The sequence below is a fragment of the Acipenser ruthenus genome, chromosome 30, assembly GCF_902713425.1.
Source record: "Acipenser ruthenus chromosome 30, fAciRut3.2 maternal haplotype, whole genome shotgun sequence".
Taxonomy (NCBI): domain Eukaryota; kingdom Metazoa; phylum Chordata; class Actinopteri; order Acipenseriformes; family Acipenseridae; genus Acipenser; species Acipenser ruthenus.
Window position 1 is genome coordinate 6,260,979 of NC_081218.1, and position 21,669 is coordinate 6,282,647.

The following is a 21,669-nucleotide window of genomic DNA, read 5'->3' on the forward strand; positions in this document are numbered from 1 at the left end:
GATCATGTTGCTGTGTCTCTCCTGTGTGTCTCTGATCATGTTGCTGTGTCTCTCCTGTGTGTCTCTGATCATGTTGCTGTGTCTCTCCTGTGTGTCTCTGATCATGTTTCTGTGTCTCTCCTGTGTGCCTCTGATCATGTTGCTGGTGTCTCTCCTGTGTGTCTCTGATCATGTTGCTGTGTCTCTCCTGTGTGTCTCTGATCATGTTGCTAGTGTCTCTCCTGTGTGTCTCTGATCATGTTGCTGTGTCTCTCCTGTGTGTCTCTGATCATGTTACTGTGTGTCTCTGATCATGTTGCTGGTGTCTCTCCTGTGTGTCCCTGATCATGTTTCTGTGTCTCTCCTGTGTGTCTCTGATCATGTTGCTAGTGTCTCTCCTGTGTGTCTCTGATCATGTTTCTGTGTGTCTCTGATCATGTTGCTGGTGTCTCTCCTGTGTGTCTCTGATCATGTTTCTGTGTCTCTCCTGTCTGTCTCTGATCATGTTGCTGTGTCTCTCCTGTCTGTCTCTGATCATGTTACTGTGTCTGTCCTGTGTGTCTCTGATCATGTTGCTGTGTCTGTCCTGCGTGTCTCTGATCATGTTGCTGTGTCTCTCCTGTGTGTCTCTGATCATGTTGCTGGTGTCTCTCCTGTCTGTCTCTAATCATGTTACTGTGTCTGTCCTGTGTGTCTCTGATCATGTTGCTGTGTCTCTCCTGTGTGTCTTTGATCACGTTGCTGGTGTCTCTCCTGTGTGTCTCAGATCATGTTGCTGGTGTCTCTCCTGTGTGTCTCTGATCATGTTTCTGTATCTCTCCTGTGTGTCTCTGATCATGTTGCTGGTGTCTCTCCTGTCTGTCTCTGATCATGTTACTGTGTCTGTCCTGTGTGTCTCTGATCATGTTGCTGTGTCTGTCCTGCGTGTCTCTGATCATGTTGCTGGTGTCTATCCTGTCTGTCTCTGATCATGTTACTGTGTCTGTCCTGTGTGTCTCTGATCATGTTGCTGTGTCTGTCCTGCGTGTCTCTGATCATGTTGCTGTGTCTCTCCTGTGTGTCTCTGATCATGTTGCTGTGTCTCTCCTGTGTGTCTCTGATCATGTTGCTGTGTCTCTCCTGTGTGTCTCTGATCATGTTTCTGTGTCTCTCCTGTGTGCCTCTGATCATGTTGCTGGTGTCTCTCCTGTGTGTCTCTGATCATGTTGCTGTGTCTCTCCTGTGTGTCTCTGATCATGTTGCTAGTGTCTCTCCTGTGTGTCTCTGATCATGTTGCTGTGTCTCTCCTGTGTGTCTCTGATCATGTTTCTGTGTCTCTCCTGTGTGCCTCTGATCATGTTGCTGGTGTCTCTCCTGTCTGTCTCTGATCATGTTACTGTGTCTGTCCTGTGTGTTCTGATCATGTTGCTGTGTCTGTCCTGCGTGTCTCTGATCATGTTGCTGGTGTCTCTGCTGTCTGTCTCTGATCATGTTACTGTGTCTGTCCTGTGTGTCTCTGATCATGTTGCTGTGTCTGTCCTGCGTGTCTCTGATCATGTTGCTGTGTCTCTCCTGTGTGTCTCTGATCATGTTGCTGTGTCTCTCCTGTGTGTCTCTGATCATGTTGCTGTGTCTCTCCTGTGTGTCTCTGATCATGTTTCTGTGTCTCTCCTGTGTGCCTCTGATCATGTTGCTGGTGTCTCTCCTGTGTGTCTCTGATCATGTTGCTGTGTCTCTCCTGTGTGTCTCTGATCATGTTGCTAGTGTCTCTCCTGTGTGTCTCTGATCATGTTGCTGTGTCTCTCCTGTGTGTCTCTGATCATGTTTCTGTGTCTCTCCTGTGTGCCTCTGATCATGTTGCTGGTGTCTCTCCTGTGTGTCTCTGATCATGTTGCTAGTGTCTCTCCTGTGTGTCTCTGATCATGTTGCTGTGTCTCTCCTGTGTGTCTCTGATCATGTTGCTAGTGTCTCTCCTGTCTGTCTCTGATCATGTTGCTGGTGTCTCTCCTGTGTGTCTCTGATCATGTTGCTGTGTCTCTCCCGCGTGTCTCTGATCATGTTGCTGTGTCTCTCCTGTGTGTCTCTGATCATGTTTCTGTGTCTCGCCTGTGTGTCTCTGATCATGTTGCTAGTGTCTCTCCTGTGTGTCTCTGATCATGTTGCTGTGTCTCTCCTGTGTGTCTCTGATCATGTTGCTAATGTCTCTCCTGTGTGTCTCTGATCATGTTTCTGTGTGTCTCTGATCATGTTGCTGGTGTCTCTCCTGTGTGTCTCTGATCATGTTGCTGGTGTCTCTCCTGTCTGTCTCTGATCATGTTGCTGTGTCTCTCCTGCATGTCTCTGATCATGTTGCGGTGTCTCTCCTGTCTGTCTCTGATCATGTTGCTAGTGTCTCTCCTGTGTGTCTCTGATCATGTTGCTGTGTCTCTCCTGTCTGTCTCTGATCATGTTGCTGGTGTCTCTCCTGTGTGTCTCTGATCATGTTTCTGTGTCTCTCCTGTCTGTCTCTGATCATGTTGCTGTGTCTCTCCTGCGTGTCTCTGATCATGTTTCTGTGTCTCTCCTGTCTGTCTCTGATCATGTTGCTGTGTCTCTCCTGTGTGTCTCTGATCATGTTTATGTGTCTCTCCTGTCTGTCTCTGATCATGTTGCTGGTGTCTCTCCTGTCTGTCTCTGATCATGTTGCTAGTGTCTCTCCTGTGTGTCTCTGATCATGTTGCTGTGTCTCTCCTGTGTGTCTCTGATCATGTTGCTGTGTCTCTCCTGTCTGTCTCTGATCATGTTGCTGGTGTCTCTCCTGTGTGTCTCTGATCATGTTGCTGTGTCTCTCCTGTGTGTCTCTGATCATGTTGCTAGTGTCTCTCCTGTGTGTCTCTGATCATGTTGCTGTGTCTCTCCTGTGTGTCTCTGATCATGTTGCTAGTGTCTCTCCTGTGTGTCTCTGATCATGTTTCTGTGTGTCTCTGATCATGTTGCTGGTGTCTCTCCTGTGTGTCTCTGATCATGTTGCTGTGTCTGTCCTTCGTGTCTCTGGTCATGTTGCTGTGTCTCTCCTGTGTGTCTCTGATCATGTTGCTGGTGTCTTTCCTGTCTGTCTCTGATCATGTTTCTGTGTCTGTCCTGTGTGTCTCTGATCATGTTGCTGTGTCTCTCCTGTGTGTCTTTGATCACGTTGCTGGTGTCTCTCCTGTGTGTCTCAGATCATGTTGCTGGTGTCTCTCCTGTGTGTCTCTGATCATGTTTCTGTGTCTCTCCTGTGTGTCTCTGATCATGTTGCTGTGTCTCTCCTGTGTGTCTCTGATCATGTTACTGTGTGTCTCTGATCATGTTGCTGGTGTCTCTCCTGTGTGTCCCTGATCATGTTTCTGTGTCTCTCCTGTGTGTCTCTGATCATGTTGCTAGTGTCTCTCCTGTGTGTCTCTGATCATGTTTCTGTGTGTCTCTGATCATGTTGCTGGTGTCTCTCCTGTGTGTCTCTGATCATGTTTCTGTGTCTCTCCTGTCTGTCTCTGATCATGTTGCTGTGTCTCTCCTGTCTGTCTCTGATCATGTTACTGTGTCTGTCCTGTGTGTCTCTGATCATGTTGCTGTGTCTGTCCTGCGTGTCTCTGATCATGTTGCTGTGTCTCTCCTGTGTGTCTCTGATCATGTTGCTGGTGTCTCTCCTGTCTGTCTCTGATCATGTTACTGTGTCTGTCCTGTGTGTCTCTGATCATGTTGCTGTGTCTCTCCTGTGTGTCTTTGATCACGTTGCTGGTGTCTCTCCTGTGTGTCTCAGATCATGTTGCTGGTGTCTCTCCTGTGTGTCTCTGATCATGTTTCTGTGTCTCTCCTGTGTGTCTCTGATCATGTTGCTGGTGTCTCTCCTGTCTGTCTCTGATCATGTTACTGTGTCTGTCCTGTGTGTCTCTGATCATGTTGCTGTGTCTGTCCTGCGTGTCTCTGATCATGTTGCTGGTGTCTCTCCTGTCTGTCTCTGATCATGTTACTGTGTCTGTCCTGTGTGTCTCTGATCATGTTGCTGTGTCTGTCCTGCGTGTCTCTGATCATGTTGCTGTGTCTCTCCTGTGTGTCTCTGATCATGTTGCTGTGTCTCTCCTGTGTGTCTCTGATCATGTTGCTGTGTCTCTCCTGTGTGTCTCTGATCATGTTTCTGTGTCTCTCCTGTGTGCCTCTGATCATGTTGCTGGTGTCTCTCCTGTGTGTCTCTGATCATGTTGCTGTGTCTCTCCTGTGTGTCTCTGATCATGTTGCTAGTGTCTCTCCTGTGTGTCTCTGATCATGTTGCTGTGTCTCTCCTGTGTGTCTCTGATCATGTTTCTGTGTCTCTCCTGTGTGCCTCTGATCATGTTGCTGGTGTCTCTCCTGTCTGTCTCTGATCATGTTACTGTGTCTGTCCTGTGTGTCTCTGATCATGTTGCTGTGTCTGTCCTGCGTGTCTCTGATCATGTTGCTGGTGTCTCTGCTGTCTGTCTCTGATCATGTTACTGTGTCTGTCCTGTGTGTCTCTGATCATGTTGCTGTGTCTGTCCTGCGTGTCTCTGATCATGTTGCTGTGTCTCTCCTGTGTGTCTCTGATCATGTTTCTGTGTCTCTCCTGTGTGTCTCTGATCATGTTGCTGTGTCTCTCCTGTGTGTCTCTGATCATGTTTCTGTGTCTCTCCTGTGTGCCTCTGATCATGTTGCTGGTGTCTCTCCTGTGTGTCTCTGATCATGTTGCTGTGTCTCTCCTGTGTGTCTCTGATCATGTTGCTAGTGTCTCTCCTGTGTGTCTCTGATCATGTTGCTGTGTCTCTCCTGTGTGTCTCTGATCATGTTTCTGTGTCTCTCCTGTGTGCCTCTGATCATGTTGCTGGTGTCTCTCCTGTCTGTCTCTGATCATGTTACTCTGTCTGTCCTGTGTGTCTCTGATCATGTTGCTGTGTCTGTCCTGCGTGTCTCTGATCATGTTGCTGGTGTCTCTGCTGTCTGTCTCTGATCATGTTACTGTGTCTGTCCTGTGTGTCTCTGATCATGTTGCTGTGTCTGTCCTGCGTGTCTCTGATCATGTTGCTGTGTCTCTCCTGTGTGTCTCTGATCATGTTGCTGTGTCTCTCCTGTGTGTCTCTGATCATGTTGCTGTGTCTCTCCTGTGTGTCTCTGATCATGTTTCTGTGTCTCTCCTGTGTGCCTCTGATCATGTTGCTGGTGTCTCTCCTGTGTGTCTCTGATCATGTTGCTGTGTCTCTCCTGTGTGTCTCTGATCATGTTGCTAGTGTCTCTCCTGTGTGTCTCTGATCATGTTGCTGTGTCTCTCCTGTGTGTCTCTGATCATGTTTCTGTGTCTCTCCTGTGTGCCTCTGATCATGTTGCTGGTGTCTCTCCTGTGTGTCTCTGATCATGTTGCTAGTGTCTCTCCTGTGTGTCTCTGATCATGTTGCTGTGTCTCTCCTGTGTGTCTCTGATCATGTTGCTAGTGTCTCTCCTGTCTGTCTCTGATCATGTTGCTGGTGTCTCTCCTGTGTGTCTCTGATCATGTTGCTGTGTCTCTCCTGCGTGTCTCTGATCATGTTGCTGTGTCTCTCCTGTGTGTCTCTGATCATGTTTCTGTGTCTCTCCTGTGTGTCTCTGATCATGTTGCTAGTGTCTCTCCTGTGTGTCTCTGATCATGTTGCTGTGTCTCTCCTGTGTGTCTCTGATCATGTTGCTAATGTCTCTCCTGTGTTTCTCTGATCATGTTTCTGTGTGTCTCTGATCATGTTGCTGGTGTCTCTCCTGTGTGTCTCTGATCATGTTGCTGGTGTCTCTCCTGTGTGTCTGATCATGTTTCTGTGTCTCTCCTGCATGTCTCTGATCATGTTGCGGTGTCTCTCCTGTCTGTCTCTGATCATGTTGCTGGTGTCTCTCCTGTGTGTCTCTGATCATGTTGCTGTGTCTCTCCTGTCTGTCTCTGATCATGTTGCTGGTGTCTCTCCTGTGTGTCTCTGATCATGTTTCTGTGTCTCTCCTGTCTGTCTCTGATCATGTTGCTGTGTCTCTCCTGCGTGTCTCTGATCATGTTTCTGTGTCTCTCCTGTCTGTCTCTGATCATTTTGCTGTGTCTCTCCTGTCTGTCTCTGATCATGTTGCTGGTGTCTCTCCTGTCTGTCTCTGATCATGTTGCTAGTGTCTCTCCTGTGTGTCTCTGATCATGTTGCTGTGTCTCTCCTGTGTGTCTCTGATCATGTTGCTGTGTCTCTCCTGTCTGTCTCTGATCATGTTGCTGGTGTCTCTCCTGTGTGTCTCTGATCATGTTGCTGTGTCTCTCCTGTGTGTCTCTGATCATGTTGCTAGTGTCTCTCCTGTGTGTCTCTGATCATGTTTCTGTGTCTCTCCTGTCTGTCTCTGATCATGTTGCTGGTGTCTCTCCTGTCTGTCTCTGATCATGTTGCTAGTGTCTCTCCTGTGTGTCTCTGATCATGTTGCTGTGTCTCTCCTGTGTGTCTCTGATCATGTTGCTGTGTCTCTCCTGTCTGTCTCTGATCATGTTGCTGGTGTCTCTCCTGTGTGTCTCTGATCATGTTGCTGTGTCTCTCCTGTGTGTCTCTGATCATGTTGCTAGTGTCTCTCCTGTGTGTCTCTGATCATGTTGCTGTGTCTCTCCTGTGTGTCTCTGATCATGTTGCTAGTGTCTCTCCTGTGTGTCTCTGATCATGTTTCTGTGTGTCTCTGATCATGTTGCTGGTGTCTCTCCTGTGTGTCTCTGATCATGTTGCTGTGTCTGTCCTTCGTGTCTCTGATCATGTTGCTGTGTCTCTCCTGTGTGGCTCTGATCATGTTGCTGGTGTCTTTCCTGTCTGTCTCTGATCATGTTACTGTGTCTGTCCTGTGTGTCTCTGATCATGTTGCTGTGTCTCTCCTGTGTGTCTTTGATCACGTTGCTGGTGTCTCTCCTGTGTGTCTCAGATCATGTTTCTGTGTCTCTCCTGTGTGTCTCTGATCATGTTTCTGTGTCTCTCCTGTGTGTCTCTGATCATGTTGCTGTGTCTCTCCTGTGTGTCTCTGATCATGTTACTGTGTGTCTCTGATCATGTTGCTGGTGTCTCTCCTGTGTGTCCCTGATCATGTTTCTGTGTCTCTCCTGTGTGTCTCTGATCATGTTGCTAGTGTCTCTCCTGTGTGTCTCTGATCATGTTTCTGTGTGTCTCTGATCATGTTGCTGGTGTCTCTCCTGTGTGTCTCTGATCATGTTTCTGTGTCTCTCCTGTGTGTCTCTGATCATGTTGCTAGTGTCTCTCCTGTCTGTCTCTGATCATGTTACTGTGTCTGTCCTGTGTGTCTCTGATCATGTTGCTGTGTCTGTCCTGTGTGTCTCTGATCATGTTGCTGTGTCTGTCCTGCGTGTCTCTGATCATGTTGCTGGTGTCTCTCCTGTCTGTCTCTGATCATGTTACTGTGTCTGTCCTGTGTGTCTCTGATCATGTTGCTGTGTCTGTCCTGCGTGTCTCTGATCATGTTGCTGTGTCTCTCCTGTGTGTCTCTGATCATGTTGCTGTGTCTCTCCTGTGTGTCTCTGATCATGTTGCTGTGTCTCTCCTGTGTGTCTCTGATCATGTTTCTGTGTCTCTCCTGTGTGCCTCTGATCATGTTGCTGGTGTCTCTCCTGTGTGTCTCTGATCATGTTGCTGTGTCTCTCCTGTGTGTCTCTGATCATGTTGCTAGTGTCTCTCCTGTGTGTCTCTGATCATGTTGCTGTGTCTCTCCTGTGTGTCTCTGATCATGTTTCTGTGTCTCTCCTGTGTGCCTCTGATCATGTTGCTGGTGTCTCTCCTGTCTGTCTCTGATCATGTTACTGTGTCTGTCCTGTGTGTCTCTGATCATGTTGCTGTGTCTGTCCTGCGTGTCTCTGATCATGTTGCTGGTGTCTCTGCTGTCTGTCTCTGATCATGTTACTGTGTCTGTCCTGTGTGTCTCTGATCATGTTGCTGTGTCTGTCCTGCGTGTCTCTGATCATGTTGCTGGTGTCTCTCCTGTGTGTCTCTGATCATGTTGCTGTGTCTCTCCTGTGTGTCTCTGATCATGTTGCTGTGTCTCTCCTGTGTGTCTCTGATCATGTTTCTGTGTCTCTCCTGTGTGCCTCTGATCATGTTGCTGGTGTCTCTCCTGTGTGTCTCTGATCATGTTGCTGTGTCTCTCCTGTGTGTCTCTGATCATGTTGCTGGTGTCTCTCCTGTGTGTCTCTGATCATGTTGCTGTGTCTCTCCTGTGTGTCTCTGATCATGTTTCTGTGTCTCTCCTGTGTGCCTCTGATCATGTTGCTGGTGTCTCTCCTGTGTGTCTCTGATCATGTTGCTAGTGTCTCTCCTGTGTGTCTCTGATCATGTTGCTGTGTCTCTCCTGTGTGTCTCTGATCATATTGCTAGTGTCTCTCCTGTCTGTCTCTGATCATGTTGCTGGTGTCTCTCCTGTGTGTCTCTGATCATGTTGCTGTGTCTCTCCTGCGTGTCTCTGATCATGTTGCTGTGTCTCTCCTGTGTGTCTCTGATCATGTTTCTGTGTCTCTCCTGTGTGTCTCTGATCATGTTGCTAGTGTCTCTCCTGTGTGTCTCTGATCATGTTGCTGTGTCTCTCCTGTGTGTCTCTGATCATGTTGCTAGTGTCTCTCCTGTGTGTCTCTGATCATGTTTCTGTGTGTCTCTGATCATGTTGCTGGTGTCTCTCCTGTGTGTCTCTGATCATGTTTCTGTGTCTCTCCTGTCTGTCTCTGATCATGTTGCTGTGTCTCTCCTGTGTGTCTCTGATCATGTTTCTGTGTCTCTCCTGTTTGTCTCTGATCATGTTGCTGTGTCTCTCCTGTGTGTCTCTGATCATGTTGCTGGTGTCTCTCCTGTGTGTCTCTGATCATGTTGCTGGTGTCTCTCCTGTGTGTCTCTGATCATGTTGCTGGTGTCTCTCCTGTGTGTCTGATCATGTTTCTGTGTCTCTCCTGCATGTCTCTGATCATGTTGCGGTGTCTCTCCTGTCTGTCTCTGATCATGTTGCTGGTGTCTCTCCTGTGTGTCTCTGATCATGTTGCTGTGTCTCTCCTGTCTGTCTCTGATCATGTTGCTGGTGTCTCTCCTGTGTGTCTCTGATCATGTTTCTGTGTCTCTCCTGTCTGTCTCTGATCATGTTGCTGTGTCTCTCCTGCGTGTCTCTGGTCATGTTTCTGTGTCTCTCCTGTCTGTCTCTGATCATGTTGCTGTGTCTCTCCTGTGTGTCTCTGATCATGTTTCTGTGTCTCTCCTGTCTGTCTCTGATCATGTTGCTGGTGTCTCTCCTGTCTGTCTCTGATCATGTTGCTGTGTCTCTCCTGCGTGTCTCTGATCATGTTTCTGTGTCTCTCCTGTCTGTCTCTGATCATGTTGCTGTGTCTCTCCTGTGTGTCTCTGATCATGTTGCTGGTGTCTCTCCTGTGTGTCTCTGATCATGTTTCTGTGTCTCTCCTGTCTGTCTCTGATCATGTTGCTGTGTCTCTCCTGCGTGTCTCTGATCATGTTTCTGTGTCTCTCCTGTCTGTCTCTGATCATGTTGCTGTGTCTCTCCTGTGTGTCTCTGATCATGTTGCTGTGTCTCTCCTGTCTGTCTCTGATCATGTTGCTGGTGTCTCTCCTGTGTGTCTCTGATCATGTTGCTGTGTCTCTCCTGTGTGTCTCTGATCATGTTGCTAGTGTCTCTCCTGTGTGTCTCTGATCATGTTGCTGTGTCTCTCCTGTGTGTCTCTGATCATGTTGCTAGTGTCTCTCCTATGTGTCTCTGATCATGTTTCTGTGTGTCTCTGATCATGTTGCTGGTGTCTCTCCTGTGTGTCTCTGATCATGTTTCTGTGTCTCTCCTGTCTGTCTCTGATCATGTTGCTGTGTCTCTCCTGTGTGTCTCTGATCATGTTTCTGTGTCTCTCCTGTCTGTCTCTGATCATGTTGCTGTGTCTCTCCTGTGTGTCTCTGATCATGTTGCTGGTGTCTCTCCTGTGTGTCTCTGATCATGTTGCTGGTGTCTCTCCTGTGTGTCTCTGATCATGTTGCTGGTGTCTCTCCTGTGTGTCTGATCATGTTTCTGGTGTCTCTCCTGCATGTCTCTGATCATGTTGCGGTGTCTCTCCTGTCTGTCTCTGATCATGTTGCTGGTGTCTCTCCTGTGTTTCTCTGATCATGTTGCTGTGTCTCTCCTGTCTGTCTCTGATCATGTTGCTGGTGTCTCTCCTGTGTGTCTCTGATCATGTTGCTGTGTCTCTCCTGTGTGTCTCTGATCATGTTTCTGTGTCTCTCCTGTGTGTCTCTGATCATGTTGCTGTGTCTCTCCTGTGTGTCTCTGATCATGTTTCTGTGTCTCTCCTGTGTGTCTCTGATCATGTTTCTGTGTCTCTCCTGTGTGTCTCTGATCATGTTTCTGTGTCTCTCCTGTCTGTCTCTGATCATGTTTCTGTGTCTCTCCTGTGTGTCTCTGATCATGTTTCTGTGTCTCTCCTGTCTGTCTCTGATCATGTTTCTGTGTCTCTCCTGTGTGTCTCTGATCATGTTGCTGTGTCTCTCCTGTGTGTCTCTGATCATGTTGCGGTGTCTCTCCTGTGTGTCTCTGATCATGTTGCTGGTGTCTCTCCTGTGTGTCTCTGATCATGTTGCTGTGTCTCTCCTGTGTGTCTCTGATCATGTTTCTGTGTCTCTCCTGTCTGTCTCTGATCATGTTGCTGTGTCTCTCCTGTGTGTCTCTGATCATGTTTCTGTGTCTCTCCTGTCTGTCTCTGATCATGTTGCTGGTGTCTCTCCTGTGTGTCTCTGATCATGTTTCTGTGTCTCTCCTGTGTGTCTCTGATCATGTTTCTGTGTCTCTCCTGTCTGTCTCTGATCATGTTGCTGGTGTCTCTCCTGTGTGTCTCTGATCATGTTGCTTGTGTCTCTCCTGTGTGTCTCAGATCATGTTGCTGGTGTCTCTCCTGTGTGTCTCTGATCATGTTTCTGTGTCTCTCCTGTGTGTCTCAAATCATGTTGCTGTGTCTCTGTGTGTCTCAGATCATGTTGCTGGTGTCTCTCCTGTGTGTCTCTGATCATGATCAGTTGAATTGGGGGTACACTTATACTCTGGACATTTTCATTTGATCCTCCTTTCATTCACAACAGGGAGCTAGTCCAGAACTCACAGTGCAGTGAAGCAGACAAGAAGCCTTCCACAGTGGCATCATAATTAGACATGCAATTCTATTTGATCTGCACCTGGACCGGGTGTGTATACAGGATATAAGTGCACATACTTATAAGTAAGTAAGGTTGTTTATTTAGAAACTTGAAAGGTACGCTTTGGAGTATTTTGACCGAAACCTCTGTGCTTGTACTCTTGTCTCTGTCTCCAGGCTCCAGGGGCACCCTGTATCTGATCATCATCCTGCTGTCAGTGCTAGCAGTCCTGGTCATCTCTCTCTGTCAACGCAGCCCGACCGACGAGAGCATCAACAACCAACGCGAGTACATCAATCTGATCAGAAACCTGCCCAAACCCGAGGAGATCGAGCTAGCCCTGCCACCACCCACCTCTGCATCCCTCCCCGAGAAGAAGCTCCTGATGCAGGGCCCCGAGGTGCCCAAAGTGGATATCTCCAACCTGGAGCGTGAGAAACTCAACCACTTCCACTGCCCGGACTGGGAGGAGCTAGAGGTGTGAGCACCCCTGCCAGGCAGGCAGGCAGGCAGGCAGGCAGGCAGGGTAGCGGGGACCGCAGACACCAGTCATGTTGCTAGCACACACCCGTTCAGAAAGAGTTTCTGACTGAGGAATCTGCCATTGACAGACCCAGGATGTACGTTTCACAACTGATGGGAGATTTATCTGGTTCCTCATTAGTAATTGCAGGTAGCTAGCAAGGGTTACGCATAGTTAGGGCTTTAACTGTTTCGTATTATTTTTGTGATCAAGCTGTGCTGCTTCCGCACGTGGACCTGTGGTTGGATGGTGCTTTACTGGTCAAGAAACTGACATCCGTGCAGGATTGAAACAGGCAGGCATGCTTTACTGCTGGCTTGACCCCGCGTGTTTGAAAGCCAACACTCTGCTGTGTGAAGCCATTAAGCACTGCTAGAGGCCCTGCTTGTTGAATTTCAGAGTGTTTTATTATTTTTAGTTTTAAAACCTGTATTTTGAAAAATTCAACCGACAAATATTACCTACCAGTGTGGCACCTATATTGGTAAGGTTCATTTTTAAAATCAATTTTATTTCAAGTGAGATTTGCTTATCAGGGTAATATGTTTTGTAGTGTTCTCTCATAAAAGGCAAACAGAGCCTGGGTCTCTATTTTCACCCTACCCTACAAGAAGTGCACTTTGATGGGCATCTTGTAGGGGTGTCCAGGGGAGCGCATTTGCTTCTTAAACGTATGCGTAAAACTAATTGTGAGGCTAAAACCAGTTATTGTGAACAATATTTAGAATTAAAAAGTAATTCTCGTTAATATTACAGAGTTTTATCTTCTAGAATGTGTATCACTGTGTATTCAAATCTAGCTGCACTTCCATGAGCTACACAGGTCTGAAATGTGCAGTTTTGAAAGAAACACATTTTATAGTTCTCAGTTTCTGTGCCTTATCTGTTACACTTCTTGGGTCATTTCACCTCAGTGGTGTCTTCTAGGTCAAGTTGCTGGCTGCAGGTCAGTCAATTTGGCAAGCAGCTGGTTGGTGCCATTCGGAGCAGGTAGCTTCACATGTCATTTTAATTGCTGTTTCACATTTTCTATTCAATCATTCAGAGAGGTCCTGTGCTCTACTGCTCCCATACTGATTACCTGATCCCAGTCCCAGGACTGAACAGCCTTCCACCATTCAAATCATGTGACAATGTCACTTTTCAACTGGAGCCACCGGTGTTGAGAGATTACATGATTTGAGTCCTGGCATTTCGGATTCTCCAGATAAGCTCCAAGCAGCTTAAAGCCAGGTAAAGGCAGCTTTAGAGAACGATAATGACTCAATATTGAATCAACTGAACCCAGAAAGACCCAGAATGTTTGCAAACATGCTAAAACAGACAGGGGTGCGCTAAAAAGCAACAGACATTGGAAGTCACTTGACACGACTGTAGAATGAAAACAGATTCCCTGCAGTAGTTTGGGATGAGCAGACGTTCACCCCACTGGGGTCATCTCATCTAATAGGGCAGAATGAATTGTTTTTTAATGTTCCCTGTGTTATTCCTGATACCTGCTAGACTTCCAGTCACACCCTCTTGTCCTGGTCCCTGTGCTAAATCTGAAGTAGTGTTTTGGGTTAACGTTATCTAACGTTTTCTACCCTTTTTGTTTGTCCATGCTTTTGCCATTGCTAACTTACCGTGTCTCATTTCTCTTAGTTTAACCTCATAACGTCATTAAAAAATGAAGTAATACACCCTCATGGTATGTGTTGCCACTTCCTACACTGTTTGTCAGATCATTGGCATCATCCTGGAATGGGGCCTGTCATTTCTCAAAGCAGGTCTGCAGATTGGTTGTTGTTCCTTTTTTATCAGCAATACTGTATATGCATTTGTTAAATATGTATGAAGCCAAATTATATCATATGCTATAAAATAAGAATGTTTCTTCCATAACTTCCAACACTCAAAAGTACAAATTTGGAACTAGAAGCAATATGATTGTTAACCACTACATACTGTCCCTGACTTTAGTGTGTATAATTCAGGCTCTGAACTAATGAAGCATACAGGATGTCAGATTTGTGTAAATGCTAGAGTAGAAGTCAATGTAGATCCGAGTTGTCCAGTCTTAGTGCTGGGGAACCCTTAACAGAGCACTGCAAGGCGAGCAGAAATCTGAACTCAATCATTTTAGTGAGTTGTGTATCAGGTGTAGTTGTCAGAACCAGAAAGACATTCACAAAAAAGGCACAACATGTTAAAAAATGTAGCAAACTTTATTTTCTGTATTCTTCACGGTGGATTTAACACTAAGATAAAAGAAAAAGAGCTTTTGCATTTAATTTTATAATGTTCCATAAAAGATTGTTCAAATCATCCCAATCCTGTTTTACAATTTAAAAAGGCAATCAAACAGTATTTACAGGCAGTACTGCTTAATAAGCCATCGATTGTCTATAATGCATCTCAACATTACGGACAGTTTAGCAGAATATACTACAATCAGGGAAAGTAAGCATGGATTACTAGGAACATCTCCAGCTGAAAATAATTTGCTTTAATACAAGTGCGTGAAAATGAAAAGCAACAGATTTCTCTCTGCCCATCTTGTGTAATGCATGAGCTAGGGGACACACCTGAGAGGGTGTTTTGCACGACTGCCCCTGTTCCGTGCTGGCTTTCTCTTTGCATGCTTGTGTCTCTCACCCTGCTATCAACACTCCACGGTCAGCAGTGCAATACTAGATACATCTAAACGCAGTTGTCAGGATGTGTCAAAAGGTCAGTGATTTAAAACGTGTGAAATACTGCAATTAAGATCAGAAACATTGCACAATACATGTAACTAAATCTTTAAAAAAAGGAAATATCATTAAAAGCTGGACATTTCAGTTAAAGTAAAATCAGGAGATAGTGCCTCATAGTTACACAACCATCAAGACTCATCTCTTAATTAAGACAGAAGGGATCTAGGCGATCAGCAATACACTTGTATATTCTGAGCTATTCCATGGCATGCATGTCTTCATTCTATTCCATGGCATGCATGTCTTCATTCTAAAGTTACCAGTACGTCTGATTGTTGCTCAGCAGTAAAGAAGTCGGATTCTTGCTTGATATTCATGATTATGGCAGTTACGGTTTCTGCTGAAGGACCTCTTCTATTTCTTCAAACACGACTGGGTCCTCAATGGTAGGCGTTATCTGAAAGAAAATACAATAATAACAGTAATAATGACAATGATTGCATTGTTTTTAAAATGTGAAATTCTAGGATAATCCAGTTCATTCTACCATTATCTTGCTCATTCTATCATTAACCTTTTACTGCCCTGGGTATGTTACCATACCTGTTGTATGCCTATTTTCTCAACGTCAAATATATTGGACACTGGGAAGCAAAGGGTTAACCAATTTTGGACTGGATAATCCCAGAATTTCTGACAGTAGCATACATTCTATGGCCTAACAAAACATCAAAAACCTGTGCCGGGGGTGGGGCATTTGTTGCACATTTTGCCCTGCTCACACCACTGCTTGCTTACTTATAATTAGGACTTGAAGTTTTCAGGTTTTATTTTGAGCTGATTCTGTTTCCTAATTAAACTCATAAAAAGGACTGTTCTGGACTGCAGATGAAGCAGTTGTTTTGTGGAACCAAGACCTTCATTTTAACATCCACAAATCTCTACTTAGGGTTCAGATCCTTTCCAACGAGTCAAGCATGGTTTATAGCCATTCAAATGACCAACTCAAAATGGTCTTTGTATATATAGAATCTAGTACTATATACACACAGGAATGCGCCATATTGGTCCTATAGAAGAGTACACTGTAGACTACTTCTGTTTTATGTTCAGATACATGTTACCTAACAACACAAACTACAGCAAAATACAAAACCTCGGCCCAACAGATCTTGCCCCAAGGCCCCAGATTACCTTGTAAGGCTTGCCATTCACAAGTGCGGAGAGCGTGGAGCGAGGGATCTTTCCGGAACGAGTCTTTGGCAAACGCTTCACGAAAATGGCCTTCCGGAAGGCTGCCACTGGACCAATACTCTCTCTGACAAGACCAGCTATCTCTGCCACAAGGTCCTCTTCTGCCTTGTTCACACCTGCAGTAGCAGAAGTACATTTACAGCCGTGTTTAACACCAACCAGGCACATTGCATACATCGTGCGCTGCAAGGGTAAAAGTCTAACCTGAGAGCACTCGCTTGCAGAATTGCATTCATGCATAACGCATGCCACTGTCATCAAAATGTGATCCCATACAAAAAACCTGCAGTTCTGCAGCTCTCAAAAGAGACATACGGCTGTGTTTAATGCAAATGCATTGGGGGGGGGGGTTTAAATAAAAATGCAGTCATTGTGCAGGCAACACAGTAGTTTTTAAGTTGTCTCCTTTTGAAAACCACTGTGTTATATGTACAGGGATGCAGAAAACTGATTCACTCGCTATCAATAAGGTGCAGAAAGTGGGAGGCTGTGCATGAATCGGTCACCTCAACACGAAGGTTCACTTGCCCAGCCATGTATATAGCTTTTAACTATTCCTCTGGCGATATCACAAATGTGTGCAGCCTCGGATACAAAAGCACCTGTCAACCAAGCACCTACTATCAGTTTGCTGTCTTGCCCATCATGACTGAAACTAACTTGCAACAGGGAGATGCAGCTTCTACATTTAACAAAATATATGTGAGGGATTCTGTTTGTATTTATTTTTTTTTAAAGAAACAAACAAACAAACATACCAAAAAAATAAAAAATAATAATTGAATTGAATGAGTTAGCATCCACTCGAATCACGCCCGTTTGAATTAACAGTGCTACTCGTTTCCCGCCTCTCCCTTCCAGCCGGCAGGCAGAATTTGATTTGGACCAATCCAAGTAAATAAATACGGTGGGGGAAATGTCTTTGTGAAACAAACATAAATATGTAGTTTGTTATACAAAGAACTGAAGATTATATAACAAAACATGTATAGTGTGTGTGATCTATTTTTATTTTTTTGTGTGTTTCAATATATATATCTATATATGTTTGGTTCCCTTGGTGAGTGAATGGTACGTTCCAGGCGCGCTCAGTCCTCATGGAACAGTTGCTCGCGCTCCGGAGTTGTGAAGAGAAGTTGTTGAGAATCATGGCGGATTGGGTCTGTTTTTAACCGGATTGAAAGCGACAATTTTGATTTATACAACCTTTCTGGTAAGTGAACATGTTTTGTTCAGACGCAGAAGTTAAGACATAACAGACTGCACGTAAGAGGAAAAAAAAATAGTTTGTCAAGTGGTCAGATAGTTGCGTTGTGATTCTGTGCTTGGTGAGAGCTGGCTTGCCGCTTTCCCGGAATCAACGACTCTTGAAAAAGAGACCGAGTCTTTTGTCTTTCTGTCTTTCAGCGGCCAGCCGCGCTCCCTTCCTCGGGGCTAGGTACTACCGTATCCCCGTCCGAGCGGAGCCGGCGGCCGAACCTGACCGCTGCGGTGTGTCGGTTCATGTGCGTTCGGTGTGCTGTCTCTCTTTCCTTGCTTCTTATATACTGTAATGTTTGCTTACAAAAACTTCACCCCCCCCTCAGGTTCACGCTTCGCGCTGACCAGGTGTGTGTGTGTTGACCACGCAGTCTGGGTACGCACTTCGCGTAGCGTCCCCTCTGGTGCTGCGACGCACGCATAGCCTGATTCTCTTGGCACAGGCTGCGTATTATCCGACGCCAGCGTAGGAGCTTTACGCACACGGTACTTGGTCCCAGTACGCAGTGTACGTAGAACAGTATTCACAGCGCATACAAGGCGCAGGTGTTCGTTGCTCCTTTCCAAAAGTTACGCACAGAGCGCAGTGTACGCAGTTCCGCTCCCGCTGCGCAAGGCGTCTGGAACATTCGAGGACGTGCAGTGCTGTGCACGTTGCTCGCATTGCGTAGGCACTGAGCTGCTAGCGCATACCTCGTGGTGCTGCACGGTATAGTGCAGGCGCACATCGCTTTGCGATTGCTGTCTGCTGAAAGCCTTACAGCGATCGCTGTTTTCTGCTTTCCGCTGCTATTAAGTAGCCCTGGATAAGGGCGTCTGCTAAGGAATGTAATAATAATAATGTTGCAGTTTAAAAGAAAAAAGAGACACGTGTTCCCCCACCGGGCCCCGGCTCTGCCGTGCCCCGCTGTGGAATTGACTGCTGGAAAAACGATACAAGCGCGATTCCTCCATCGGGATCCAGCTGTGCTGAGCCCCGCTGTCGAGATGCTTACGCTGGCTTGTTTCAGCCCCCCTACTCGCTGGTAGGCTGGTAAAAACAAAACAAAATCAGTTACCCGCATTGCCATGGCAACTATTTTTACCCGCACAGCTTGCGTGGAGGGTGTATTTTCGTTTCTTGACTGCCTTGCAGTTTTAAATATATATATATAGCGTTATTTCCTCCGGGACCCAGCACTGCTGGCCCCGCTGTTGAGCGGCTTCTGCTGGCTTGTCTCAGCCCGCCTACTCGGTGCGCTGTTTAAAATCAGTCACACGCGCTGCCGTGGTGACCGCTGTTTTACCCTCACAGCCTTGCTGTTGTGTGTGTGTGTGTGTGTGTGTGTGATTTTTCTTTACTGCCATGCAGTTTAGGTTTTTGTATACCTATAAGTGGAAATATTTTCAAGCTTGGTGTCTGGCTAGAAACCTTGACCCCATCACTTGCCCTAGGCCAGTCATATTGCAGTTCCTGCAGGAACTGCTTGGTGCTGGACGGTCACCTTCCACCTTGCAGGTGTATTCAGCGGCTATCTCTGCTTGCCATGCCCCCGCAGATTCTATGTCTCCGGGTGCGCATTTTTGGCTACCCATTTCCTTAAAGGCGCACGGTGATCACGCCCTCCTAGGAGGACTGTTCTCCCCAAATGGAGCCTTAATATTGTGCTAGAGGCTCTCACGAACACTTCAACTCCATTGAGTTGAAGTATCTGTCTATGAAGACAACCTTCCTAAGACAGCCTTCCTAAATTACTTAATTGCACTAATTAAGTGCTTATTAGCAGCTTCATTGGTCAGTTGGAACGAAGTCCAGGAGGGACACCGGCCCTCCAGGACCGGAATTGCCCGCCCTGATCTAGCTGGCTGCTGTGATTCTGACGTCACACGCAGCTTCCAGAGAAGCGCGTCTCCAAACCTTGCAGCGCAGCTTAGTGAAGCGCTTGAAAACACAACACAGCATCCCCTAATAACACTGGCAATGCACATGACTTCACAGTAATCACTTTGAGGATATGCCATTGTTATTTATTGATTTGATCTCTTTTACTTCATTATTTCTTTGATCGCCAATTGCGATGAGAACACACTCTATTTATTTATGTAGTACTTATTTTAAGGTGATAAACAACATTGTCTAGGGATTTTTTAAAGTTGTTATTATTATTATTTTACATCTCATTTAATTATGTATGTGTGTGGAGATTAGGTAAAGGGGTATTTATAGAGCCATGTGAAATTATTTTTTCTATTTATTTTTAAATAATTTTTTGTTTTATTTGTCACAAATGTCGTTTTATTACAGATACACATTAAAAACAACTCAAATAAATGTATATCAATAATAGTACACGTCATGTTTGAACTACATGCATATTTTGTATTAAACATCTGATTTTTTAAAAACATTCTGACAAACAGACCTCTCAGAAAAATAATTTCTCATTAGCGGCAGTAACGGTAATGTACAGTCCCCCACTCTTTTTAATCTATTTACAGTAAATACTGCCCATGACCTCTATGAAAATACAGTGAGACAACATTTTAAAAAATACATGTTTACACATAAACAGTATGATTTGTATTTCAATCCCATTGCACTGAAGCAGGGCTCCAGTACACAGCAAGCTCGGGGTTTCTCAGTATTTAAACACTAAGCAAAGCAGATTCATTCAAATCCATTCAAAACCACAACAGCATTTGCTCCAGTGCAAAGTATACACCACTTGCAATAAAACACAGAACTACCAAACTAATACAAAATACCGTACAAGTAAACAAGTCCTATTTTCTCAAAAGTAATAAACAGCTATTGCTATTGCTACGGCATGTTTCAACGCCCGTTCCAGCCGACAGTTGCACAATCTGCACATCATTATTTTGTCACCGTCAGCTGCACACATCCCCTCATGCTCAAATTCTTTGCAGCGTTGTTTAATTGTTATGAGCGGTTCGGGCATTTTACAAACAAACATCTCTTCTCTTCCATCACAATTTATTCCCAAAAGACTCGCTCCAAATTATCCATCTGCCCAGAGCTTCTGTTTCCCTTCAGACTGTGTTATGATTAGTCGCACTGTGTTAACTACGATTGCATGTATTCTTTTCAAGTATTTATGTATAAACCTCGCAATTTAAAAATGTCACTGTGTTTGTTGTTTTATAATGATTTTTTGTGTTATTCCTTTTTATATTTACATGTCGTTTTATTTAGTTACATTTCATGTTATTTCGTATTTGCAAAAAACACAGGACTCTAGGTATTTAGAACAGAAAATAGGAGGCATGTTTTTACACAGTGAATTGTGGGAGTCTCGAACCAACTCCCAGTAATGTTGTTGAAACTGATACCCTGGGATCCTTCAAGAAGCTGCTTGATGAGATTCTGGGATCAATAAGCTACTAACAACCAAACGAGCAAGATGGGCTGAATGGGGCCTCCTCTCGTTTGTAACCTTTCTTATGTTCTTATGATAAGATGTTGTTCGCCTCAGCTAACAGCAGTAGTTTTAGTGGTTATCTGCATTGCGAATAGCAGGTCACTTGTGATCTCTGCATTGTCTCTGTGGTTCACAGACGCAGCCAGCCTCCCGCAGTAACTTTTCAAAGCTGTGCTGGTCTGCAGATCTGCTGAAATCTGCGCTATAATAACACGACCAGGGACGTTGATCAGTGTAAACCTGGAGATATTATCGATGGTGAATCTAGTGTATTGACGGCCTTGTTGATCAATGCAAACCTGGAGGTATTATCGATGGTGAATCTAGTGTACTGACGGCCTTGTTGATCAGTGTAAACCTGGAGGTATTATCGATGGTGAATCTAGTGTATTGACGGCCTCGTTGATCAGTGTAAACCTGGAGGTATTATCGATGGTGAATCTAGTGTACTGACGGCCTCGTTGATCAGTGTAAACCTGGAGGTATTATCGATGGTGAATCTAGTGTATTGACGGCCTCGTTGATCAGTGTAAACCTGGAGGTATTATCGATGGTGAATCTAGTGTATTGACGGCCTTGTTGATCGGTGTAAACCTGGAGGTATTATCGATGGTGAATCTAGTGTATTGACGGCCTCGTTGATCAGTGTAAACCTGGAGGTATTATCGGTAGTTTGCCTGCACCTCAAAAAAGTAACTAGGCCTCAGATATGTTGCAATGTTTGTGTAAATATTAAAAAATATGCAGTTTGAGAAAGTGTCTAGAACATTGTATCACACATCATGTTTTGTAAAAAATTCTAAATTTAAGATCCGAGGACAAAATGACTTATTGTAAACTTATTACAATCAATCCGATGTCCCTTCAATAGTAAAGCCACCCCTGCTGTGAAGGCCAGATTTTGTCGGTCCCTTGAATGGCCTTAGTAGTACTGTAAATAAATAAATAAATAAATAAATGCTTTCTTTTTTTCAGCAACTTCTAAACACAGTCGTGTGTGCTGTCATGGACAGTGTGGAGATGGAATCTGTCCATATTAAAGAGGAGCTCTGTGAGATGCAATGTGACTGCTGTCTGATGGAGGTATCCGACATTAAAGCTGAGCACAGTGAATTGCAGATCCCCCAGACAGAAGAACCCCTTTTTGTTAAACAAGAAGATGTGTTTGAAATTAAACAGGAGCCCCTGAACCTAGAGTCTGACCATATGAAACCAGGGAAGGAAGAATCCGAGGACTTCAAACCAAACATCCCTGAGCTGGAGCCTGTACACCTGTGGGAGTGTAGTGTGGTGCTGGAGAGAATCTGTGTGAGAGAGCAAGGTTCTGGAAAGGAAGACAAGCGGTCACATTCAGAATGCAGTCTAGCAGGTGAGTGACTCCCTAGCTGTGACATTTGTCATTCAAGATT

At 45.4% G+C, this 21,669-nt stretch overlaps 1 protein-coding gene across 1 annotated transcript in view; it reads left to right on the forward strand.

Moving 5' to 3' along the window:
- The first annotated feature begins 16,669 nt into the window (after nucleotides 1-16,669).
- The window catches only part of LOC131702705 (zinc finger protein 501-like), a 6,857-nt gene continuing 1,857 nt past the window's right edge, over nucleotides 16,670-21,669 (forward strand). The window contains exons 1-2 of the mRNA XM_059004493.1: nucleotides 16,670-16,794; nucleotides 21,236-21,629. Coding sequence (XP_058860476.1) covers nucleotides 21,266-21,629 — 364 coding nt within the window. The 5' untranslated portion in view covers nucleotides 16,670-16,794; nucleotides 21,236-21,265. The remainder of the gene's footprint in view (nucleotides 16,795-21,235; nucleotides 21,630-21,669) is intronic.